Raw genomic sequence first — 23,610 nt, 5'->3', positions numbered from 1 at the left:
GGCATGAACATATCCATGCATAAATTCTGCTGTTTTATTATTTAAAATATGTAAATTAACAAACCAACCAGTCACACAATTTAAAATATTTTCAATTTTGTACAAACTTGCCTTCCAATGTGGCTAGCAAGGCAATGCACAGCAAACACGCATTAGTTTTCATTATCTTACATTTATGACTCAAATATACTCTATAATAGATCTACCACAAAATAAGGTGCAAAAAAAAAAAAAAAAACAAAACAAAAAAAGTCCCATAAGAATTACATTCCAAGAAGCTTGCTTTAAACAAATGGTTAAATAATAGCTACAGGTCAGTGTTGTAAAAATGGTGTAATAGTCAATTAGTATAATTCATAGATTTAGGAATTAAATACAGAATTAAACAATGAATTGTATGTGTTTATATAAAAATATCTACATCATAAATCTCTGGTTCAGTGAAATTACACACAACCACATTCATCAAATTAAGATGTTGCCAACTGTTGGAGTAATTAGAAACATTCCATATGAGAAATCTGCTTGGCTCCAATACGAGCACCGTTTGGCTCAGTCTTTTGGAACATGCCGTGTTTGGAGCTTGCAAATATTGTCCTATATCCCATAACAAATAACATTCTTGCTCAAAACCCATCTGGATCCATTGCTGGCAGAGGCAGTTTTATTTATTGTGGAGTAATGCTTTGTAGTAGGTCAGGAGTAAGATATCCCTCAGGAACTTTCACAGCAGCAAGTGGAGTGGCTACTGGCTTGTTTGGTTTCAAAAGCAGACTGTTTTTCCAGTCAACTCCATCAACCATGGTGTATTCTGGAGGAGATGGCATGGCAAGGATAGGAAAGGCTGAGGCGAGTGGTGTTACCTTTGGTTCCACATTGTGCTCTCCCTCTGTATGAGGTGCACTGATTTTGCTTGTGTCCAGCTCTGAGGTGTAACCTCTTTCATTGGGAGTTGCCATCAGCTGGGGTTTCTTCTCATCTTTGATCTTCTCATTCTTTGGAGGTTCATCGTAGCTGCTGTAGTTATCAATCATGTTCTGCTTTTCTGGGGACAGCACTGCCACACCACGTGGTGTGATCTCGGACACTTGAGAGTAGAGGTTGTTTGGCCAAGCAGGTCTCCCAGCAGGGTGAATAACCACTGGCCGCATTGTTCCTGTTCCCGACCCCTCATTTATTGAAGGGTGATGAATATTCGTATGATCGTGATCCGACAGATCAGGGTCACAGCAGCTTGCACGACCTGAGTCATCGTCCCGGAAGCCACTAGACACGGGTGGGGAGTCGGAGACGGGAGAGTCACCAATGAGGAGCGACGTCTCGAAGCCTTCCGGCATCCCGTTGGGTTCCTCAATGTCTACCTCTATAAACTCCACCCATGGGTCATTACTGTACAGCTCTGGTCGCAGGCCTGGATGAGTGCCCAGTATTGAAGAAAGCTCACTCAGTTGGCCCTTCTTTAGAAAGACAAAAAAGTGAAAACTTCTTCAGGTTATGTTGATCTCATAAATAAAAACGATGTGAAGGTTGAAGTTGTTGAACAAAAGCATACTAAACAACATGGAATAAATACCTGTAGAAGGACTGGGTCAATTCCTTTAATTTTTGGCCCAGGAATAGGAGGCAAGAAAATAACCATAAGCCTGAAATAATGATCAGAGAAAACGTTATCTTAAGGGAAAATACCCAGTATCACTTCTCAGTATTGTTAAGTCCAGCAGTAAGATTATGGGACATCAAGTGTCCTTATTACAATTATTTCAGAAACACACCTTAGACAAGGTGTACTGCATCAGACACCCTTTAAATGAAATGTTCTAACTTCTTCATTCAGGCTATTGCTACATATTCCCAAAGATTACATATTCCTGTAACAGATTGAAAAACTCATGCCTAATGCATTTGTGTTGTTGGACAAGGACAATGTGTTTTACATTGCTGTCTTGAATCCAAGTGTATATATGTGGTTTTATTGTTGTATACTTGGTATGTAGGAATGAGTGCTGCACATAAATGTTCTCTTTTAGAGATGTGTTGGTGTTTTTGCATTGCTTTGGCCTTTCATTATAGAGCCTGCCTTATTACATGACCAATCATATTGGTCAGACTGCTTCTCAGTATGTATAGCCAAAGAGAATATATGATTTTTGATTTCTGTACAATTTTATGGTGCCTTAACAAGGCCTAAAAACCCTCAAACACAGAGCTGATGGAGATTCTCTGAGGATAGGGCTTGTTTCTTTGTGATGTCCATTCTGTCCATGTACAGCATGTGTATTACAAAATAAGTAGACATAGACTCCTTATGCTCACACCCCACCACATACACCGATTAAATGACTTTTTATGCATGCAAGTCTGATAAACGAGCCATTAAAAAAACCAATCTGACTTATAGTTGCGAAGTAGCCAGAGTTTGTGTTAAATGTGGGCACCGACCCTTCCGAGGTGATAGACCTCGGGTTGTAATAAACTTCTTTTCTTGTGTAAAGCCCTTTGAATTGCTGGTGTGTATGAAAGGTGCTATATGAATAAACTTGCCTTGCCTTAAAATCTATATTAGATTAAATTTCCACACATGGATTGCACATCTTGTTAAAATGGCATTTTCATATCTAAAGTAGATTGATCTTCAGGAAGGTTTACCTGGTTACCTCAGAACTACTGAAGTGAACTAGAGGCAACTAATTTTCACTTATTATGTGACACTGAGCGAAAGAGATCATTTGTTAACATTTGTTAAAAGTGCTTACATACATGTATGTACATGATGACAACCACAATTTGCTCATCCCATGATAGTATAAAATCTGTTCAAATTGTGGCAGTGCTACTTTTCATATTTTCAGTAACAAATATAATATTTACCACACAAAACATTGCTTTTATAGTAAGGGTAGTGATTCAAGTCATTTTTGACTGAAGGGCATTTGCTCTGTATGTCTGATGCTCTGGGTGTCTGATGCTCTGTATTGTTGCAGATTGGGGAGTTTACATAAATAAATAACATGGAAATGATGTATGTTGTGTGCAGTGCAAGAAAACTACAATCGCAAAAATAAATCGCACAGATGAACAATCTGTTATTGACAAGGTAGTTGCTTACTTTTGTTGACGCGAAACCACAATCAATATCAGGATGAATCCAATACTCAGAGCAGCAAAGATGAACAGTGCAGTTAAAGGAACTCGTGATTCTACATGTAAAGAAAGAAATGTTTCCAAGTTCAATCAAAATACACCACTTTACACGAACAGTATCATAAAATACATAAATGGTCTAATTTTTAAGTAATACTTTTTTTTATCAGTTTGGACCTTTGCCAGGAACAAGTATGAAGATGGAGTCACTAAATTCTCCAAAGTTGTATCCTCGCATCTTCGTCCTCACTCGAACCTCGTACTGAGTATTGCTGTTGAGGCCGTAGACGTACGCCTGGGTGTCCTTCACGCTGTCCAGCTGGATAAACAGGAACAAAACCAGAGGAACCACAAAGGAAATATACTTTAGTACTGAGTGAACCTGCTATAGGGGAGTGGATGGAGGTATTCATTGAACAGAAGCATATCTAAAAAAGTCCATTAGGGAGAGCACTTATCATGCTTGTTTGCATGTGTTCAATCCGAATGTCCTTTCTGATAAAGCTTTTCTGAACAAAATCTTCTTTATGATGAAATACAATAGAAACCTCTGAAACCATTTTTAATCTAGTTAAAATAACGTGAATAAGTTAAAACATATAGCTTACCTCACCACTTAAAAAAACATTTATCCCATTCAGTATTTGTCAATGCGTTACAAATGCCATGAGCTCATGTAGGCTTAAAGATTAATTTGACTTTGTCTTTATCAACAGCAATGACATAAGGACAGTAAGGACATATCTTTGTTTTTAATTATGATTATTTAGATATGGCTATTAGATGGTCTACAGGTAAATCAATGCAGGTAAATCAATTTGGACTTATGAGTTTTTACCTATGTGGTTATGCTACCAATAAATCACATGCTTAAGCATTTAAGGGTTCGTTTTGATTTAGAAAGAAAAAAAGAAGGTTTTGACAGACTCACATTTTTCCACTGCTCTGAGCCCTTCTCTCTGAACTGTGTCTCATACAAAAGCAACATCCATCCTGTCTTCACATTCTCTGCTGCTGAGGTTGGCAGCTCCCAGCTGACTACCACATCACAGATTAAGCCAGTTGAACTCATGCTCAACAAAGTCCAGTTCAGCCCTTCGGGTGGGTCTGGAAATACTGGATAAAATATTTATCATACTGTGAGTATGTTGCTCCCTTGCACAAGAGTTTCTGAAAAATAGGCTAAAATAGGTTATAGCACCATACAAAAAAAAATGTTGCGTTGTATTAAATATGAATGATGGATATGAAAATCCTAAAAAGAGAATAATTTGATGTATAAATTTATTTTGATAAAAAAGCAGGGTCACGATTGGGAAAGCTATGAGACACATGAGGCTAGCCATTAACAAAAGTGAGGAGAAATTCACCAGCCATGCATCAGGCCACAGGCTTCACACAGAACTGTGTCATTAATCTGACATTATTACACAAGGTAACTGATGTAACACAAGGTACTGATCAGATCAAAACATTATTGATATCCGCAGTGGCCGAGCAGCTTGGCTTACCGATGTCCTCCACATTGAAGAACATTTCGTCATATACGAAATCCTGCGTCCGTGAGCGCAGCTGAATGGCATAAGCGGACCAAACGACAGTATAGGTGGAGTTGAAGATGCACTCATTCGGCCTGGTGGCACTGTAGCTTGGACATTCCCTCCATTCCTCTCCACCTTTCTTCGAATCTCTACGCGGAAGAGGGAGCAGCAAGGATTATGTACACTGAAGACAAAGTTATGCTACCAGTGAAATCATTTTAATTGGGTAAGTAATGATTAATGTGTTTATCCTTTGGAAAGTATATTCTTTTCAACTGCAGTGTCATTTTAGCTGTATGCATGACACAGTACTGAGTACAGTGCAGTAAAAATGTCATTAAATGATGCCAATGCAATAAACAAAGCACTTAGCACAAGACGGTCATTACTTCTCCAGCATGTAGAAAAGTCTCAGATCTTCTGGCTCTGTGAGGTTCTGGAAAGATCCAGCCTCCCAGTAGCAACGAAAAGTCGTTAATTCCCGGGAAAAGCAACCAGTCAGATGAGGTCTCAAGGTGCTCTGATCTGTGAGAGAAGTGTGTGTAAGAACTGTTGGCCTCAGTTATGGAGTGAAAAAGACAACATTTACCCACTACCTGTTACATTTTATACTTAGTTTGTAATGTAATTGCTACATAAACTTGTTTATGTCTAATATATTTAACTATAATATACTTAAGCAGGATTAGAACTAATTGAAGTTCTGACCAAATATTCAGCAGTACTGAGAGGTAACAACTGTAAAAGACTATAAGAATTCTTCACGAGAAGACCCAGAGGAAAACAATACACTGAGGTTTGTGGAGACATGGTTGATCAGTCAAGTTTTCAGAAAGCAGAAAATGTCCTTCACTCTTGTACTGAAGGACTAGCACGATGTAACATAAAGCCCAGCTGTAGCCTGAGAAGCCATTGGCTGCATTTTCCTGGAAGGCCTTGCCGGCATTTTTCACATGTAACAGCACTCGACTAGCAGCACAGGGCAGGTCCAGAGCTTTCTCAGCAAAACACTACCCTTAAACTGCCTAAAAATAATCTTTAAAATAAAGATCATCAGTTTATGTTTTTCTCAAGCAGACAAGTCAATACAAACATAGGAAAGTCAAATCAATCTTCATTTGTATTGCCACATTATGTTGTGACTCCCATGCTATCAAACAAGGATAACTTCTATATAAACTTTCAGGGCTTATCAGAATTTCTTCATGTTCCATTTCCGCACTATCTACACTAGACTACACAAATCTATTGGAGTTTATTCCTCTAGCAGTTATGTGTTATACAAGCACATGATTGTTAGTGCTTGAAAAAAATAAGACAACATACATTTCTGATTAATTTCTGATCAAATTAATTTCAGATTAAAGCCATTTTGTGGGAAAAGAGTGTTAATCAGAACAGGGTGCACGCATGCTGCAGTGATTTTCATTTTGGCTTTAAGCCAAAAATTAATTTCCTGTTTATGACTCTCCCATGATTGAAGTTCCTCTGTTAGACCAATAGGGGACAGATTGAACAAATATAGCAAGACGAAATGCTGTTCTACTGAGGTGTAAACAAGTTGCCTCACATCTGAACATCAGCAAAAGCAACATGTTCTGTTCATTATTTATTCTTTCATGAACAATTCCGGGGGATTTTCAGAATGGAATGATCACACTAGGTATTGAAGTGAATAGTGGTCTAAGATTATTCTGCTCCATACTCCATACTGTTATATTGCTTCCTTTCTTCCTTCAGCCAGGCAGGTGATTCTCTAATTATAATTAACAATAATCAACAAACAGGCCATCTATGATCATATAAAATGACATCATCAGCAGGTACTGCAAGCCTGCATATTGTGGTAAAGGAAAATTAAAGAAATTAAATACTATAAATAAGTAATTCTAAATAGATTTCAAGGTTCTAGGTTTTATGTATCTCCAAATACATGTAGGTTTTTTCAGTTTATACACTAACTAGTGTTAAAATGTACATCGACCTGTACAAAAGGCTGTCTGATGTTTGTGGCAGACATGTACATGAATAAGTAATACATGGTTAAGTAGGAAATAGTAAATTACATATCAAATTTTGCAGCTTACATCTCCACTTCAGATATGCACATAGTCCACTCTCAACTCATTATATCCTCTTTTATTTAGGGCTCTGTAGCACAAAGCTTTCTCTCCGAGTGCATTCACCATGCCCACTCATGTTCAGAAGAAAGTGCAGGACCATTTACTTGTATTCAAGGTTTAATGCCTAATATAGGGAGATGGATGGGCCTATTAGCATGGCACGGCTTATAAAATCTCCAAGCAATGGAGTGAAGAGAGATTCCACTTCAAAGACTGTATATGGTTTTAGACTATCGTGATTAAATTTTCGGAGAAATTATAATTAATCAGCTATAACATTCAGAATAAAATAAATGCAGGTATAGAAATGAAGGGTCAAATCCACAAACCGACAGTGACTGTGTGCTGCTACCATACAGTGTCCAGTTTTGGGCCTGGGAGAGCGTTTTACCCCGAATAGCTTCTTCCTTGATATATGTAAATATATGTAGATTCATTCATTTACTTTTGTGTAAAGCAAGCTATAGTCACCACGCTTGTGGAGCAGAGGCCTTTCAAACTAAAACAAAACTGACAAGACTGCACTGCTGTGTAACACAGGTGAGCGGGGTACGGCATCTGAACACGCCACACTCCAGAAGGGATTTATTAGATGAAAACATCCTGTTTTTTGCTTTTTGATGGATGCCAATGCTCAACAGCACGTCTTATCCCATATGTTCCTTGTTGTGCCATATGTGTATAACCGGCAAAATGTTGGACTTGATGCCAAACAAAGATCCCTTCAAGAACCCCTTTGTAAAAGAATAGTCATATAGTAATTAAAAAAACTGCAATACCTTGCGCTGTAGGATGCAGAGCTTGAGTAGAAACAGTAGCAAGAAGAAGAAAAATGCAGAAGGAATGTTGGATCCTCATGGCACGATCCCTAAGTAGACAGGATTAACAGATTCATAACTAGCTGCTAGGAATGTACAAGGCAGCATTTCAAACTCATATTTATGTCATTGTTATCGTCCAACAACCATTAGTGAATAGTCGAGACTCTACTCTATAAAATAGGTTTAAATGAATGCACCGCTTTATTTCTAATTATTTGTCCTTTAACAACATACAATTTATACAAGGTTTCCCTTTACAGTCCATTGTTAATGTGCAGCTCTTTTGCACCTAAGAAAATGACCAGTGAATTGCATTCATATTCAAAATTATTACACGAGATGCACCGCAATCTATGACATTGATGGTATCATCAAATCAAGTGTAAAGAGGCCACTGCAGACCATCACATTCATTTTAAGGAAAATAATTGAGCCCTTTCCAGCGCTTGTGAAATACACCCTCTCTGTACCCTGGCGGCACTCCAGGTCACAGCTTCTGGAAAGTGTATTCTAAGAAACAGCATCTCAGAATTACACCTATTGCCTTCACACTGGCAAAGCAATTCCATCCACACCAAGGTTTACACTAAAGGGAAATACATTTTTTTAAACAATTATCTGACTTGCTCTGTGGGTAAGAAGTGTTTACAGATACAGATGCTACATGTATATCCTAACAATACCCTAGCACACCTTATAATTTTATCTTTTAAAATTCTAATTCAAAGTAAGGAATGTTTTTTCTACAATCAACATAGATGAGTCTAGGTTTTTATAGTTCAACGTGTACTGACATGTTCCCGGAGAAACAAAATTCAAAACAGACCCAGCTGAACTGTAGCCACACAAAGACCAGATATCCAACACAAAGCAAAAACAGTGCAAAGACTTCAGCGTAAGTGACCTTCACAAGTGTAAAAATGTCACAAACACTGCAAATCTTTTACGTCCTAACTGGCAGCACTGTGTAAGGAGATGACAGGTGAGGGTCTTTTCTTTTTTTGGAATGATTTCATGAAATCTTGCCTTGGTATTACCAAAATATGGAAATAACCAGAAACTGTGCCGTAAGCTCATTAAAGCAGAACTAGATTTTAAGTAAATGTTAAAATATATATGTTAAAACATTTATTTTTAATAAATCTAATCTTGAACAGAACACAAGTTCTCAAAATACAGGTAAACCATACTGCACACTGAATTATTATTATGAGCACAGTACACTATGCGCATGTATCTGTCGTTGTCCATGAAGAGATTTAAATCTACAACCCCTTTTAAGAGTCCTAACTTCCTTATAACAGTTTTTGCGAGTTAAAAATAGCTGTTGGATATGTATGGATATGCTCTATGCCCAGGAAAGCCAGAGCACAGAGGACAAGAAAGAAGATATTGTAACTATTATATCAGACTAATTTGTTCAGATTTGTTCTTTTTTAAATGTAATTTGTGTATCTTCTGGCTTTATCTTTTAAATTGTGAGTCAGTCAGCACAAACATTATCCTGGGGCAATGACGTACAACGTTCAGTCATCCAGAACTTCCATCTACTTGAGTTCCATCCACTCATAAAGCTCATAATATTGTATGTGCGCTGGTACACAGGACGCATTTTGGAACTGGCCACTGCAAACTTTTGCCTGAATTAATGAAGCTGTTTAGGCTTAATAAGAGGAAGGGAATATTCACAGCATGTGAGACACGTGGGAAAAAAAACGGTGCAGTCTCTCATAACCATGCCATGGACTTCTCATGTCTCAAGTCGCATTACAATTTAATACTTACCTTTAAAAGATAGACTTGAAAACACCTGATACTCCCACTGAAACCGTGTTGCAGATCCCGAACTTGGACGCGCGATTCTTATTTGTGCAGTCAGATCAGTCATCGGACAAAATGTGCATTTAACCCCAACATGCCGAAGCGTCGCGTCGCTGCTCGATCCTTCGACAGATCGCACAAGATCCAGATCTCTGCTCGCACTGCGCAGTTATGAATCCCGCATACGTGTCGCTCGTCTGTCAAAGCACATTTGGTGATAAATACTTTGGGAACCTTAAACAGGAGACGTATGAAGTTGTCTAAACAGTAGTGGCGTTGCAAACACAGGGCATTTTCACATTCGTCTACTATAAGGACTCCGCCCTTGCAGTCATAGGGCTGGTTGCCTGTTTTCTTGTAGCTTACTCCACCTAATCGTATAAACTCCTGCTTACACGCTTTCTTATCAACATTCAGCTTTTTCTATTTACGCGAATACGTGTTTTAGGGAAAATTAATCGATTGTTTATCGTCAGGGCGAAGACCTTTCGAAAAGATCGATTAAAAAATTCACTATGAGCTGTTTTGACATTAAATTAAACAGCCAAATCGAGCGCCTTTCTGGTTCGTGTTCGTTCTTCGACTGTAGTTGTCTACATTTTGATACCTGAATATTTGATGTATGAATAAGCAGTTCTGCAACCTGCGTTTTCAGACTTCTTTTAGACATGTAGGCTAATTCAAATCACTGTAGTAGCTATTAATTATTACACGTGACGGAAGAGGGACAAATGGAGTGAGTAAAATTGGAATATATTGTAAGAGATTGTTTTTTGATCAGATATATACATAGATGAATATCCATCTATATCTTTAAATTAAAACACCTGCATCCGATATCAGAATCCAAACGTTCTCCACACTTATCTGCAGCTGTCATGTGTGTAGCAGAAGCTGTGATCTTTGACCTCTCATAAAGGCAGAAACGTGAGTCCCGTCGTGTCCTACATACACGTGCAATTGTTCATTATAATAACTCTTAAGTAGAATAGTGCGCATGCTGGGAAGGAATGTGCACGTCATGTTCTGTACCCGTGTGCACGTGTCTGTATTTGGGGGGGGGGGGGGGGGGGGGGGGGGGTGTCATTGTGACTGATTTATGCCTCTTTTGAGCATACCAGCTAAATCTACAGCTATTCATACCAGCTAAATCTATGTTCATATTCACTTGGTTCTGTTATCTTCACCTTCATTTGTAATACACTGGCATCCAAAATATTATATCATCATATTAGTTCTAGCTACATTTATCTTGAAAGTTTTCACCTAGTTCGAATTCAATGCCTCCTTTATCAATTGTACCAATTATCTCAAAAAAGCATCTACATTGTAATTTTATTATAATATGTAATGCTTGTGATAATATGTAATGTTCAGCTATGTACCTTGCTTGTGCACAGACTAAATGACAATGTCTCTTCTGCTGAAACGATTAGTGGGGGTAAATATATAGTGACTAGGTTATCAGTGCTCTGGATGTATGTGGAGAAGAGAGAAGCAGGGGTATTAGTCCAGGAGGCCCCTACCCGCCCCGCGGTGTCCGTCCTGCCCTCAGCTATTGCCCACAGCACGATCGAGCCAGCGCTTCTGGTGAAAAGTGAATTCTTTCCCCGTGAAGGTTAGAGTAAGCTGTTCCAGTCATGGCCTTTCGAAGAGTATCATTCAGGTCAGGATCATTTCTTAGAAACATATCTGTAACATTTAGAGCACGTGGAATAAACTGTTTTCGGTATAACAAGGTAAGTCACCCTATGTCAGCTTGCATTTAGATTTATCACATCCTTACTGCTACTTTTTGGCGATATATACTGTACACTTATACCAATATTCTTGTTTTGTTAATTGAAATGTAATCTTACATGTTCCTTTGAACATTCAGACACATATTGTTAAACATAATTGGAAGTTGTGTTGATTATTTACTTGGTGTGTTTGAAATAGTATACATTAAGACAGTTACATGTGTTCAAATGAAAACTCACTGTTCACCTATTAGAAACACCTAAGCATCAACTCTGTGTTGATTTAAGGATCTTCTTACATCTTACTGTACATCTTACTGCATGGTGGTGAACTATTCTCAAACAATGGCAAAAACATGATAGTGGAATGGTAGCAGGTTCCGTAAGTGCTGATGTGAGTGTTTAAGACAGACTTCAATGTGTTTATGGCCCAGCTGGAGTGGCTTGCTACCAGAAACATATCCAGCCAACAGCAGCTATGAAGTCTGAAATGACCATTGATGATTTGGATAATTAAAAACCAAAATTTGGCATGGCAGTAGATGGGCTACATTATTTGGAACACATAATATCCTCTGTAAACGACTTTTACAGAGGAAAGCCTTGTATCTGTAGTCATAAGTAATGGTTTGGACTTAAACTGTCCATATTCTGAGGGATTTGCTGAACTAATGTCAGTGTATTGATTCACTGTTCAAATAGCCGTTCTGTTTGCAGGAGCACACATTATGTCCACATTGCCACACTGGGCTTTTAGAGTTCTGCCAAACATGAAACCGTGCCTTTTTGTTTTATCAAAGACCAAAGATAGCAGTTACATTTCTGCATTTCATCCCCCGTCCCATTGTAAATAAACTTGGTTCTACGCCAGTGGTCTTCAACAAATCCACTAGAAGTTGATTGTAGAGAAGAAACATGTTGCCGTTAAAAAGCTTTCAGCCTTAGGATGCTTGGTGTTGTTGCCTTACACAGTAATGTAGAAACAGGCCCCCCTTACACCCTGACATCTCTGAAGGCCCTCGTGATGTGCCACAGGAATGCTGCGGCTCCTGGATCTTCAGCTCCCACTCCAGAAGTGTATGTTTTTACAGGAGCCCTACAGAAGCAGTCCAGGACATTCCAGATGGCTCCACTCTGCTGGTTGGAGGTCTGTGTACAAGCTCAGTGGCTGTCGTATTGAAAGCTTAAACTAAGTACCTGACCTCTGTACACGTTTGCGCACACTGAAAACATCTTATGGGTGAAAGCTTTCAAATTTGCTTTCTTTTTTTGAGTGTGTCCTGTTTGTGGGACGTGTTTCTGTCATTAATCTCAATAAAGGGTTCATTTGTGTGAATTTACTGATAAACCTGAACTTGCACGACCATTTGGTCAACACTACTATGTTGAACTTTAAAGTGAATGAACAGAGATTGGATTACACTTTCCTCAATGATATGAGGGTTTCTGTTTTCCTTTTCTTTCTTTACTGCATTAAAATTCCAACCTCAAATGTATTGAAAGGCAGAAGACAACAAGTGTGTGGGAGCTGAGTTGCATCAATCATAGTTTTATTACACCCCTCAAAGGCAAATGTTTTCAAAGGAGGGATTTATTAAACTGATAATATGAAATGTGATGGAGAACCCAAGATCTCAGGAACAAAGAACCATGTGTTAGGGCTAAACTTGCCACAGAGCGAGTGTGTGGCAGGCTGGCACGGTGTTGGTGTGCTGGACACACCTTTACAAGCCTTATGGCAAGAGTAACATGCAACATGGTGTTAGGTGGCATTTATTCTCTGTACATTTCTGGTATCATATATAGAATACAATCCATGTAGTTTCATGAGTAGTTGGATTATAGAAGTATAATGTCTCTTCAGTTTCTCGTTAAAGTACTTAAGCTGTATCTTATCATTACTTCACTGATGCTTTTTTTTGGTCATGTGACTTATGCGCACACACACACACCCACCCACACACACACACACACACACACACATTGTTCCCTGAGTGTTTCTATTTTGACCTTTCCTTTCCAGGCTTTGGTTTGTGTGGCATACCAGAGAACCTCATCAGTGGTCTTTTGAAAACAGGAGTGAAACACCTCACAGCTGTCAGCAACAATGCTGGGTACAAGCAATTCATCTCTATTGTCTTAATAGGACAACATTATATTGTCTTACATTTGCTCTCTATGGTGGTTTCCTGTCCAAGCATGTTAAACAATATGAAATGGAAATAGCTCAGGCCAGGAAAGAGGGCTTTGCAGGAGAGGGAGAGAGACAGATATGTATGCAAATCAATAAAAATGTTGCAGGGAATTAGGTTATACAGAGGTGTGAAAAAAATCACCACCATTGTTGTTTTAAAACTCTGTCTTGTGCACCAGTAAGAATCATACAGTTGCATTTTGCATTTTTGTGGCAATGTTCCCAGGATTTCAGTATGGTAAGTCTAATGCTAATATAATTTGTTGGGTGAAGGATTTTTTTTTGGTGAAATCCCTCTCTGTTGTTAATGTTATTATAGGGTGGATAATTTTGGCCTGGGTCTACTCCTGAAAACCAACCAGATTAAGCGGATGATCTCCTCCTATGTGGGAGAGAATTTGGAGTTCGAGAGGCAATATCTGTCTGGAGATCTGGAAGTGGAGCTCACCCCTCAGGTAGCACCTGAACATTTTCACCCTCATCTATTCTGATCTTCTTTCATTGTAACCTCATAACTCATAACCATTAACAGGCTTTAATGAACGTGTCCTACAGGGCACACTAGCAGAAAGGATACGTGCGGGTGGTGCAGGTATTCCAGCTTTCTTCACTGCTACAGGCTATGGTACTCTCATCCAGGAGGGGGGCTCGCCCATCAAATATAACAGAGATGGAAGCGTGGCTATTGCCAGTGAGAAGAGAGAGGTGCAACTAACAGTTTATAAAGTTGCAACTAACATTTGTAAACTTGGATCAACTTCTAAAAACCAGATTGTCACTCATTTCTCTTCAGTATGGAAGTTTTTTAGCAAGTTCCTTGACCTGTTTGTCTCATTTATGTGTACAGGTGCGCGAGTTCAGTGGAAGGCACTTTGTCATGGAAAAAGCAATTACTGGTGACTTTGCCCTTATAAAGGCCTGGAAATGTGACAATGCAGGGAATCTTGTGTTTAGGTAAAGTCTTTAGAGTATGTAGCACGTGTTTTAATTAACCATGTTTAGCAGTTTAATGGAATTACATTTTTAAGCCTTTCAAAGTTTTGAGGCTTCCATGTCCTCAAGGTTCCTTAACAGTTACATAACAGGTGTACCATTTAAAACTATATAGCAATTAATTATAGACATTTCTAAACACTTGTTTTCCCTGAATGTTAATTGCCCTTAATGTCCACAAGGGGTCAGTATATTTGTGCACTCTATTAATACATGACATTACTCCTTCATTTACGAGTCACATCACTGACCTCAGATTTTGGTGAATACTGCAATTACAGGAAAACAGCGCGGAACTTCAATCAGCCCATGTGTAAGGCAGCTAAAGTAACAATAGTGGAGGTCAGTGTTGCATTTCACTTTTGCTTTCTAGTCTCTCTGTTGTAAGCATGCGCTCAGCTCAAGTTATTTTGGTCCACAGGTGGAGGAGATTGTTGATGTTGGAAGTTTTGCTGCAGAGGACATTCATGTGCCTAGTATCTACATAGATCGGGTAGTGAGAGGAGCAAGTTATGAGAAGAGAATAGAGGCAAGACATGATACTCATACATTTTTTTAGTTTTTTTTTTCTTTCGTGTAGTAGGCTAATGCTCACAGACAGAAGTTATATTTAGCGTTTTCTGTTGCTTGTGTCTGTGCAGAAAAGGATAGTTCGGTCATCACAGACAGTGAAGCCCAATAGCAAGGAGTCAGACAGAACACGCGAACGCATCATCCGTCGAGCTGCGCTGGAATTTCACCATGGGATGTATGGTATCCTTCAGACACAGAAAACAACTTTAGCAATATTGCCCTCATTGATCTTTGTCAGTAAATTCGAAGTGTAAATTTGAAGGCTGTATTATTTTTCTCTTTTAACAAATACCTAATTCCTTAATCGTTTCCTCATGAAGCTAACCTGGGTATTGGGATTCCCATGTTGGCCAGCAATTACATAAGCCCTGAAATCACTGTGCATCTGCAGAGCGAAAATGGCATTTTAGGACTGGTGAGCAACATTCCCATGAACAGAACTCACAGAGAAGCACTAAAGGTTAGAAGAGCATTCGGTTCATTCTGCTGGAGTGTGAAACTCTGGCACCTTTACTGTAGGGTCCTTATCCCACAGAGAGTGAGGTTGATCCTGAGCTCATCAACGCAGGTATGAATTTTCTTAATGTTAGTTGCTCAATACATTCACCAAATGTGCAGTATTATTCTTGCCTTCTTTTTGCTAAATATTTATTGTGTTCTTCAGTCTCTGACATAACAGTGTAGACCTAACAATGGTCACCTAATGATATATTTGACAGAAATATCAAATCCCTAATGAGGAGTGAGACCACTGCTTGTCTTCAAGCCTTCCTTGTAATGCTGTCATAGAGTTCAGCTGTGTGGTGACCAATACTGGACTTTTCCTTAAGAAAGAAAAGTCTCCAGCTCTTTGAGGGATGAAGGGACTAATGTGTCATCCAGAACTTCGCAGAGTGGATCATCGATGACTAGCTGGGCAGTCGTGAAAGTCATGTGTCTTCATTCTGATCTTCATTAAACCACTCTTCAGTTTTGTTTAAGTTACTCTCTTGGAGTATGGTAGATATGACTCTGGTAGAGTATGGTATTTTTACAGATGGTTGTGTAAAAATAAACGTTGTATTCTTGGGCTTTGTAAGATTATGCAGAGGAGGCACCGGACTTACTAATTGCTTATTCTACACTATGGTCGTTTCAGAAGCCATGGTATTGTGGTGTTTAGTAACTGACGTTAAGTGTGTATTTCCATCTGTGAGTTCCTCGTTGGCAGTGCATTCAGTCTGTGTTTGGTATATTTTGTCATATTTTTTTCAAGACTGTCACTCTTAACACAACATGTTCTTAATTGCTATTCATCCTAAATGAATTACCAGAGTAGCTGCCTTTGTTACTGTTATTTAGATTATTCAGCGTAACATGTTTTTTTGTTGTTTGCATTCTCTGATGTGACCCCACGATCTTTACCACAGGTAAGGAGACAGTCACAGTTCTTCCAGGGTCTTCCTATTTCTCCAGCGATGAATCCTTCGGCATGATCAGGGGGTGAGTCGGACCGTTACTTTTGCCTGCATCCAACCTGTATGCGCAGCCTGAAATCTGAAAGAAATGACCAGAAACTGGAATTTGTTCTGTTTCCATTCTCTTGCCGTCCAGAGGTCACATTGACCTGACCATGCTTGGGGCCATGCAGGTGTCTAAGTATGGGGACCTGGCCAACTGGATGATTCCTGTATGAGTTGTGCTTTTTCCTGTCTGGTGATTTGCTCAGCTATAAGCCACGCCTTGTGGCAGGAGGGCAATTGGCTGGTACTCTTGTCCTCTTCCCATAGGGCAAGATGGTGAAGGGTATGGGCGGGGCCATGGACCTGGTCTCCAGTGCTGGGACCAAAGTCGTCGTTACAATGGAGCACTCGGCCAAGGTGGCGTGCACAGTGTATCACGCTCTGTAGTCTTCCTCTGTAGTCTTCCTCTGTAGTCTTCCTCTGTTGAGATACGCAGCACTGTGAGGTCATGCTTGATCACCACCTCATGTGCAAACTTACAGGGTGGGAAGCACAAAATCCTGGAGACGTGCTCGTTGCCCCTGACTGGAAAGCAGTGTGTGGATCGCATCATCACCGAAAAGGTGAAACCCTTTTAGAGGAAAGCTGCTCTATGACTTATACTGTATATATATCTATTATCTTATATATTTGAAAAGATGCTGAACAAACATGAATTCCTTTGAGACAGGCGGTATTTGATGTAGACAAGACCAAAGGACTCACTCTCATTGAAATTTGGGAGGGGCAAAGTCCAAATGATATCAGGGCATGTACTGGGACAGATTTTGAGGTAAGTCTGAGCAAGCGTACGAAGATGTATGTACTGCTACATGCCGTGGGCTGCATTTTTATATTACCTGATAAAAGAAAGATTGCCTAAAGTAAGTACTGTTTAATCTGTTTACTACTTCCCAAACATATCTAAATCATTAGTCAATTAGTCATGCTTCAGAGTAAACAAAGCATCGCGTCACTGAAGTGTTGTTGTGTGGCTGTGTGTCTGTGGTACTGTAGAACAGTGGAGTTGTAAGTGTAGATACTTTTACTCATTTCGTCTTCCCTCTTATTGTTTTTGAAAATAAATAATATGTGGATGTACTTAACCTACTCTTCTGTTATGAAATTATTTTTTGAATTTTTTTTTAATCTTTTTTTTATTTTCAGATTTCCCCAACTTTAAAGGCAATGCAGCAAATATGAGGAACAGCCCAGTAATTGGAGACACTCTGGTGTGCTAATTCAAACTAGCCTGGAGATCCAAGACTCTGTGTACAATGATTATTACCTCAAACAGAATCGTGTGAGCTACCACCTCATCTGAAAAAATAATTACAAAATGTTATAATGTTGCTTAATACACTGATCCTCTTAACACTAACTATTTAAGCTACTTGTGATTTTGTATGAATAAAAACCTTAGAATGTACTTAAATATGCTGACAATGTTTTTCTTTCTGCCATAATAGTTTTATATACCTTTGTAAAGTATAGTGTTAATTTACATAGATATATGTGTATAAATAGCAACACTGTGTGTTGTGTGTGTGTGTGTATATGTTTATTTATTTATTTACAACACATATATCTAATTAACACTATATATATATATATATATATATATATATATATTACACGCAGAAGGCAGAAGAAAAAATCCAGAATTAAGCCTTCTGGACATAGACTTACATTTCTGACCCTTTCTGACGACTCATGCAACAAAAACAATTATTGCACAACATTCCTTAGCCAAAGGGGCTGGATGTTCCATTCAAATAGTTTAGGCAAAATGCCATTCAAATAGTTTAGGGTACAAATCAGTTGGGCTGATTTTTTTAAACAAACCAACAAAAATCATGCTGGGATTATGTACTGTAAATTTCCAGGTCAAAGTGTAAAATTATGCTGGTATAAATCTGGTTCCAGAGGGCTTGCACACATAGCGAGTGTGTGGAGGAACAGGCCAACTCTGGCAAGACCACGCAGGTATTAGGTCATGTGGGAGTTTCAGAGAGAACAGAGTCTGGGTTGAGTAATCCCTTTCACATGCACTATATGAGCTTGGCGTCTCTCTGTTCCAGACACAGAACAGACTCAGGCCTACAGCATGAAGGTAAGAACAAACACCTCTAGCTAAAACCAATACTATAATTTTTAAGAAATAGACAAAATAATCATGTATATGAAACAGTTAAAGAGTGTTTGTAAGTCATGCTCCAGTACAAAATACAGCATATAGCTGTAAAGAATTTAACTGCAATAACTAAAAATGTAAAGTGATGGGTACCAATTTATTCATATCTGGTATGTGTTTCCAGAAGTGTTTGTGGTTTAGCCTCTTAGTCCTGCTCGTCTGTTTGCTGCTTGCTAGGTACGTGTTCTGAAAATCATGTTCAGTCTACAAACCATGTTAACACCAGCATAAAAAACCATCATCTGCATCACATTAAATGCCGAAAGCTTACATTAAGTGTTTCATCACACCGCTGCATGTATCAAACACTCAATAGCTATTTTTTTCACATTTACTCGGACAGGTGTGAACCACCGCTGAACTGCAGATGGGGGCCTTATGGAGACTGGTCAGAGTGTGATGGTTGCACCAAAACACAGGTGGAGTGACACAAATGGTGCCTTTCCCAGGTACAAATTCTCACATTAATCTGTGACACTGTCTTTTAAAAATTTCTCTGCTTGTTTTCAGGTTCGAACGCGTTCTATAGAAGTGTTCCCTCAGTTTGGGGGGAGCGCTTGTGTGGGGGAAGCCTTTCAAAGGCAAGCATGTGTACCTAGGAAGAGTTGTCCCCTTGGCACAGGCTGTGGAGAAAGGTTCCGCTGTTCTTCTGGTACTGGACATAACATTAACTTTATAACATAAGATAATTTGTTTGTTTGGAGAGAAGTCAGTGAACATGATCATGATCAGCTCCTGTATAACCTCTGTGTGTATGTGTAGGTCAGTGTATCAGTCCTTCTCTGGTGTGTAATGGAGATCAAGACTGTCAGGAGGACAGCTCAGATGAGCAGCGTTGTGTACAGTCCAGCACTCTGGTGTGTAATGTTCACAAAACTCCACCTAACTCCGATCTCACTGGAAAAGGGTAAGACACCCAGGTTATTAAAACCCAAGTGGCTGGACACATGAGCTCACATGAGAAACGCATGTGTGATGTGTGTTTGTTGTTTTTCACAGGGTTGACATATTAACAGGCCAGCTGAAAGCTGGTGTGATTAACACAATGAGCTTTGGCGGCCAGTGCAGGAAAGTGTTTAGTGGTGACCACAGAGACTTTTATAGACTCCCACAGAGTATACTCAGATACAGTTTTCAGGTAAGCAAGTACAGACAAGCATTTCTTTGTATAAGGAGCATCCATAGGTCATCTTCATCAAAAGTTAGTTTTTGGGGGTTTTTTTTGTCTTCCTTAGGTTGGTGTTCAGGATGATTTCAGTGAAGAGTTCTACAATAGCTCCTGGTCCTACATCAAGCACGTGGAGGAGAGATACAGAATCAGAGGGGGTCATGACCACAGAACCTTTCACAGTGAACTGAAGAGAGACAAGGTAAGCAAACGTTACCACTGTTGGTTTTTACATTCTTAAAAAAAATCCAGCATAGAACCACCAAAACACCACAGAGTTGCTCATTGCTGTTATTGAGATACTGTAAGGAGACGGCAGGTTGTGGTGCCTCTGTTGAAGGGTGAAGTGCTCCCACACATTTGTCTTTATTTTTAATCATCGTGACTTTGAAACTACCCAATGGTCCTAATGTGGTCACATAAACGATGAAATAACATAATGACATAACCACCCATCTGTCAGGTTATTTCACAACCAACAACTAAACATATATGAGGTAAGATATAAACATTGTTTCCTCAGGCCTACCATTTGTTGATCATCAAAAATGAAGTGGAGGTCGCTCAGTTCCAGAATAATGCCCCTGAGTACCTCACCCTCTCTGAAGAGTTCTGGAAGGTTCTGTCAGCTCTACCCAGCACATATGAACCTGTGGCCTACCGATCCCTGCTGCAGCGCTATGGTACCCATTACATGGCTGAGGGCTCCCTGGGCGGACAGTACCAGGCCATGCTGGAGTTTGACTCAAACTTTATGAGAGAGATGAGTATGTGCTATTTGAACCTGTTTCTATGAAATAAGACATAACCTGAAGAAATGTGCCTACAACAGCTGAAAACTGTTTTCCTTTTTTGATATATAGGTCAAACAGACATTGACTTCCATCAATGTATTACACGTGTAAAGAGACGTCTGTTCCGAAAAAAGACAACAACCAAATGTGAAAAACTCATTCAGTCGATTAAGAGCTCCACTGGTAACTTCATTCACTGACATTGTTACGTTTTATAGCTCTCAAAGCGTCTTTGCTGTATATTAGCAAGGGACTTTTCTGTATATTTCCTGGAGCAGTGTTTATATTGTATCACAGAACGAGGTAGTCAGACGATGCCAGTGAAGACACATATAATTGGAGGCTTTGCTGCTTATGTGGCCGGTCTGAGCCGTCTGGATCTGGAAAACCCTGAGCATAACCAAGCAATGTACTCTAGGTGGGCTGGTTCTGTGAAGGACTATCCTCAAGTCATCAAACAGAAGGCAGGTCTAATAAATATTACACTTCTTATTTGCCATGAAAGTCATAAGTGACAGCTTATATATTTAGCGTTTTGTTTTGTTGTAATATTCTCAGTTGAGGCCGATATATGAGCTGGTAAAGGAGGTACCATGCGCAGGCTTGAAGAGGCTCCACCTGAAGAGGGCGCTGGAGTCGTTCCTGGAGGAGCAGAGCCCATGCCACTGCAGGCCGTGTCAGAACAACGGCACACCTGTGCTGAGTGACGGCGCGTGTACCTGCGCCTGCCGACCTGACACTAGCGGCACAGCGTGCCAGACTGGCCATGTGCTCGGGGAGCAGGCTGGTAGGCTTCCGCACCTCACACACAGGACTGCGAAATCATTACCTTCTTGCAACGGTTCTGTGTATTAGTATTATCTGTCAATGTGCAGTTTTGGAGGATTGCTGTGAAACTGGCTGTGTTCTCGTAGGAGTGGTTCATGGGGGTTGGGGTTGCTGGTCTGCCTGGGGGGCTTGTTCTCACGGTCAGAAGTCGAGGACTCGCGCTTGTAATAATCCCGAACCGAGAAACGGAGGCAAGCATTGCGTTGGCCTATCCGTGGACCAGAAAGCCTGTGAGGACCCAGATCTTGACCACTTAAGGTGTGATAATGAGCACGCTTGGCATGTGCATTCATGTGCATAATCACAGCCCTTTGTCCTTAGACTAATTACTGTTACTGGCATTTTAGATTCATGGAGCCTCACTGCTTTGACCCCTCACTGACCCCATTGAAGTCATGCAAGGTTCCACCTCCCTTACTCAATGGGTTTGTTCTGGTGAGTTTCCCATTTGCTTTTGGCACATCAGATTTATAGTGTGGCTCTGAACTGGACTTTTCTACAAACACTCAAAGAAATATTTTTGCTAATTACTAAACATCTTCCCACATGCCTTTTTTTCTTTTGCCTTTTTCTTATTTGTTCAGAACCTCCAACATGTGTATCCAGTGGGCAGTAAAATAGAATATTCCTGTATTGATGGATTTCACCATATTGGAGACCCTTTTGCGGAATGTACAGAGAGCCTGAACTGGAGGAGATCAGGAGTAGAGTGTAGGAGTAAGTCATCAAAACAGCCGTAAAGTGGATCACTGGATGTTTTTTTGTATTTATTTTTTTACTCTGACAATTATCAGTATCCAGTTTACATTGACAGTGGTTAGGATGTTAAGGGTGCACTTCCCACAGTATAAGGTGAGATGTAATATTTGTGATGTTTGCCAGGGGCTTCATGTGATCCTCCACTTCTTCTGAGCCATGTCATCGCCACGCCCCTGAAGCAGACCTACCTCATTGGGGAAAGCGTGTCTCTGTCATGCCCCGATGGGATGCAGCGTGAAGGAGAGTCAGAGATCATCTGCCGTGCCAGCCTCAACTGGTCTCCAGCACCCAACAATGTTAAATGCATTGCAGGTAAAGAGTCTGCATTGGGTTTCTGTGTCCACAAAGCTTCAACTCTGAAAATGGGTTTTAATCCAAGGACAAAGCCCGTCTCATTGCTGTTGCCAGTTCCCCGCTAACATGTATTCAATTGCCAATTATCCTGTTTTGTTGTGCTTTTAAACGTTTATTTCTGATTTAAAACCCATACAAAATACAGTATTTTTCACATTTCCTTTCACTATAATCAAATGTGTGTTTCAGTGGTCCATGCTGAGCCAAGCCTGCAGTGCAAGCCGTGGGAGAAACCTGGAGTGGGGCAGTGTGTGTGCAAAATGCCATATGAATGCCAGTAAGTGTGGGTCCCTTTAAATCAGGGATAAATGTATGTAAGCCCAAAACAAAGGACGTACATAACGTTATTGGCTACTGTCTTTGTTTCTAGACCCTCTCTGAAGGTATGTGCCTCCGTGCGTCCTGGCCAGGCAAACAGAATAAGCCTCTGCCAGCTGGGGGCGCTGCAGTGTCTGGGGAAGACATTCTCTCTGCTTCAGTACAACGCATGTGACTGGCCAGAGACTAAATTCACATCGTGTCAGGACTGCCAGACATGGGAGGAATGCAATGGTAAGATCTTTTGGTTTTGTCCTGCCAAGTCTTGTTTTTTTTCCTCTCATAATTTAAAATATGAGAATTAATTTAATAATTAAATAATCTAAATTCAGAGGAACTGTACCAAGCATGTACACTCTAACCAGAGAATGGTTAAGTGTGCAGAAAAGTGTAGCTGTGGCTCGGACAGCTGATGGCTGTCCTGTGTTTCCAGCGTCAGAATGTAAATGTAAAGACCCAGAGGAGTGTTCAGAAGACATCGCCCACTTCTGTGTCTCTGTGGAGAACGGTGATGCCAAACCCATGACGGAGTGCGAGGCAGGAGCGTGGAGATGCTCAGGGAAACAGATCAACGTCATTCACATTGGAAAATGTCCAACCTGAACTAAAAGTTAATAATAACAATAATAAGAAGAATAATAATGATCATAATATAGAAACAATTAGTAAAGTTGCTGCTTCCTGGTGTAGTCAAAAAATCTAATTGTGTATAAATATTGAACTTATACTGAACTTGTAATAACTGTAAATAAACATTTCATTTTG

General features: G+C 39.9%; 3 protein-coding genes across 5 annotated transcripts; 2 read left to right on the top strand and 1 right to left on the bottom strand.

The window, feature by feature from the left end:
- Positions 1 to 12: 12 nt before the first annotated feature.
- On the bottom strand, positions 13 to 9,820 carry ghrb (growth hormone receptor b). The gene is made up of 9 exons (XM_076980803.1): positions 9,412 to 9,820; positions 7,585 to 7,673; positions 5,072 to 5,207; positions 4,653 to 4,831; positions 4,073 to 4,257; positions 3,319 to 3,460; positions 3,107 to 3,197; positions 1,574 to 1,643; positions 13 to 1,457 (listed from the first exon to the last, which is right to left on the bottom strand). The coding sequence occupies exons 2-9, from the start codon at positions 7,661 to 7,663 to the stop codon at positions 669 to 671; spliced, it is 1,671 nt and encodes a 556-aa protein (XP_076836918.1). The 5' UTR covers positions 7,664 to 7,673; positions 9,412 to 9,820; the 3' UTR covers positions 13 to 668.
- LOC143482433 (succinyl-CoA:3-ketoacid coenzyme A transferase 1, mitochondrial-like) lies at positions 8,415 to 17,859 on the top strand. Of its 3 annotated transcripts, XM_076980805.1 has the most exons (16): positions 8,474 to 8,608; positions 13,213 to 13,303; positions 13,703 to 13,838; positions 13,939 to 14,088; positions 14,231 to 14,337; positions 14,658 to 14,718; positions 14,798 to 14,905; positions 15,018 to 15,129; positions 15,270 to 15,364; positions 15,469 to 15,517; positions 16,359 to 16,431; positions 16,543 to 16,618; positions 16,719 to 16,808; positions 16,934 to 17,014; positions 17,122 to 17,223; positions 17,598 to 17,859. In XM_076980805.1, the coding sequence occupies exons 1-16, from the start codon at positions 8,602 to 8,604 to the stop codon at positions 17,631 to 17,633; spliced, it is 1,374 nt and encodes a 457-aa protein (XP_076836920.1). In that variant the 5' UTR covers positions 8,474 to 8,601; the 3' UTR covers positions 17,634 to 17,859. The 3 variants fall into 3 exon arrangements, with proteins under 3 accessions (XP_076836919.1, XP_076836920.1, XP_076836921.1); XM_076980804.1 differs by lacking the exon at positions 17,598 to 17,859 and having other exon boundaries at positions 8,415 to 8,608; positions 17,122 to 17,559; XM_076980806.1 differs by lacking the exons at positions 8,474 to 8,608; positions 13,213 to 13,303; positions 17,598 to 17,859 and having other exon boundaries at positions 13,731 to 13,838; positions 14,003 to 14,088; positions 17,122 to 17,559.
- LOC143482430 (complement component C7-like) lies at positions 17,717 to 23,589 on the top strand. The gene is made up of 19 exons (XM_076980802.1): positions 17,717 to 17,733; positions 18,357 to 18,543; positions 18,749 to 18,801; positions 18,968 to 19,043; positions 19,135 to 19,276; positions 19,387 to 19,531; positions 19,624 to 19,762; positions 19,860 to 19,994; positions 20,316 to 20,559; positions 20,656 to 20,769; positions 20,884 to 21,050; positions 21,145 to 21,373; positions 21,501 to 21,672; positions 21,762 to 21,849; positions 21,999 to 22,131; positions 22,297 to 22,485; positions 22,717 to 22,804; positions 22,898 to 23,079; positions 23,279 to 23,589. Exons 2-19 carry the CDS (start codon positions 18,538 to 18,540, stop codon positions 23,446 to 23,448), a joined length of 2,472 nt encoding a protein of 823 aa, XP_076836917.1. The 5' UTR covers positions 17,717 to 17,733; positions 18,357 to 18,537; the 3' UTR covers positions 23,449 to 23,589.
- The last annotated feature ends 21 nt before the right edge of the window (positions 23,590 to 23,610 follow it).

Source organism: Brachyhypopomus gauderio, chromosome 18 (genome assembly GCF_052324685.1).
Source record: "Brachyhypopomus gauderio isolate BG-103 chromosome 18, BGAUD_0.2, whole genome shotgun sequence".
Taxonomy (NCBI): domain Eukaryota; kingdom Metazoa; phylum Chordata; class Actinopteri; order Gymnotiformes; family Hypopomidae; genus Brachyhypopomus; species Brachyhypopomus gauderio.
This window is presented reverse-complemented; position numbering and strand designations above follow the sequence as displayed.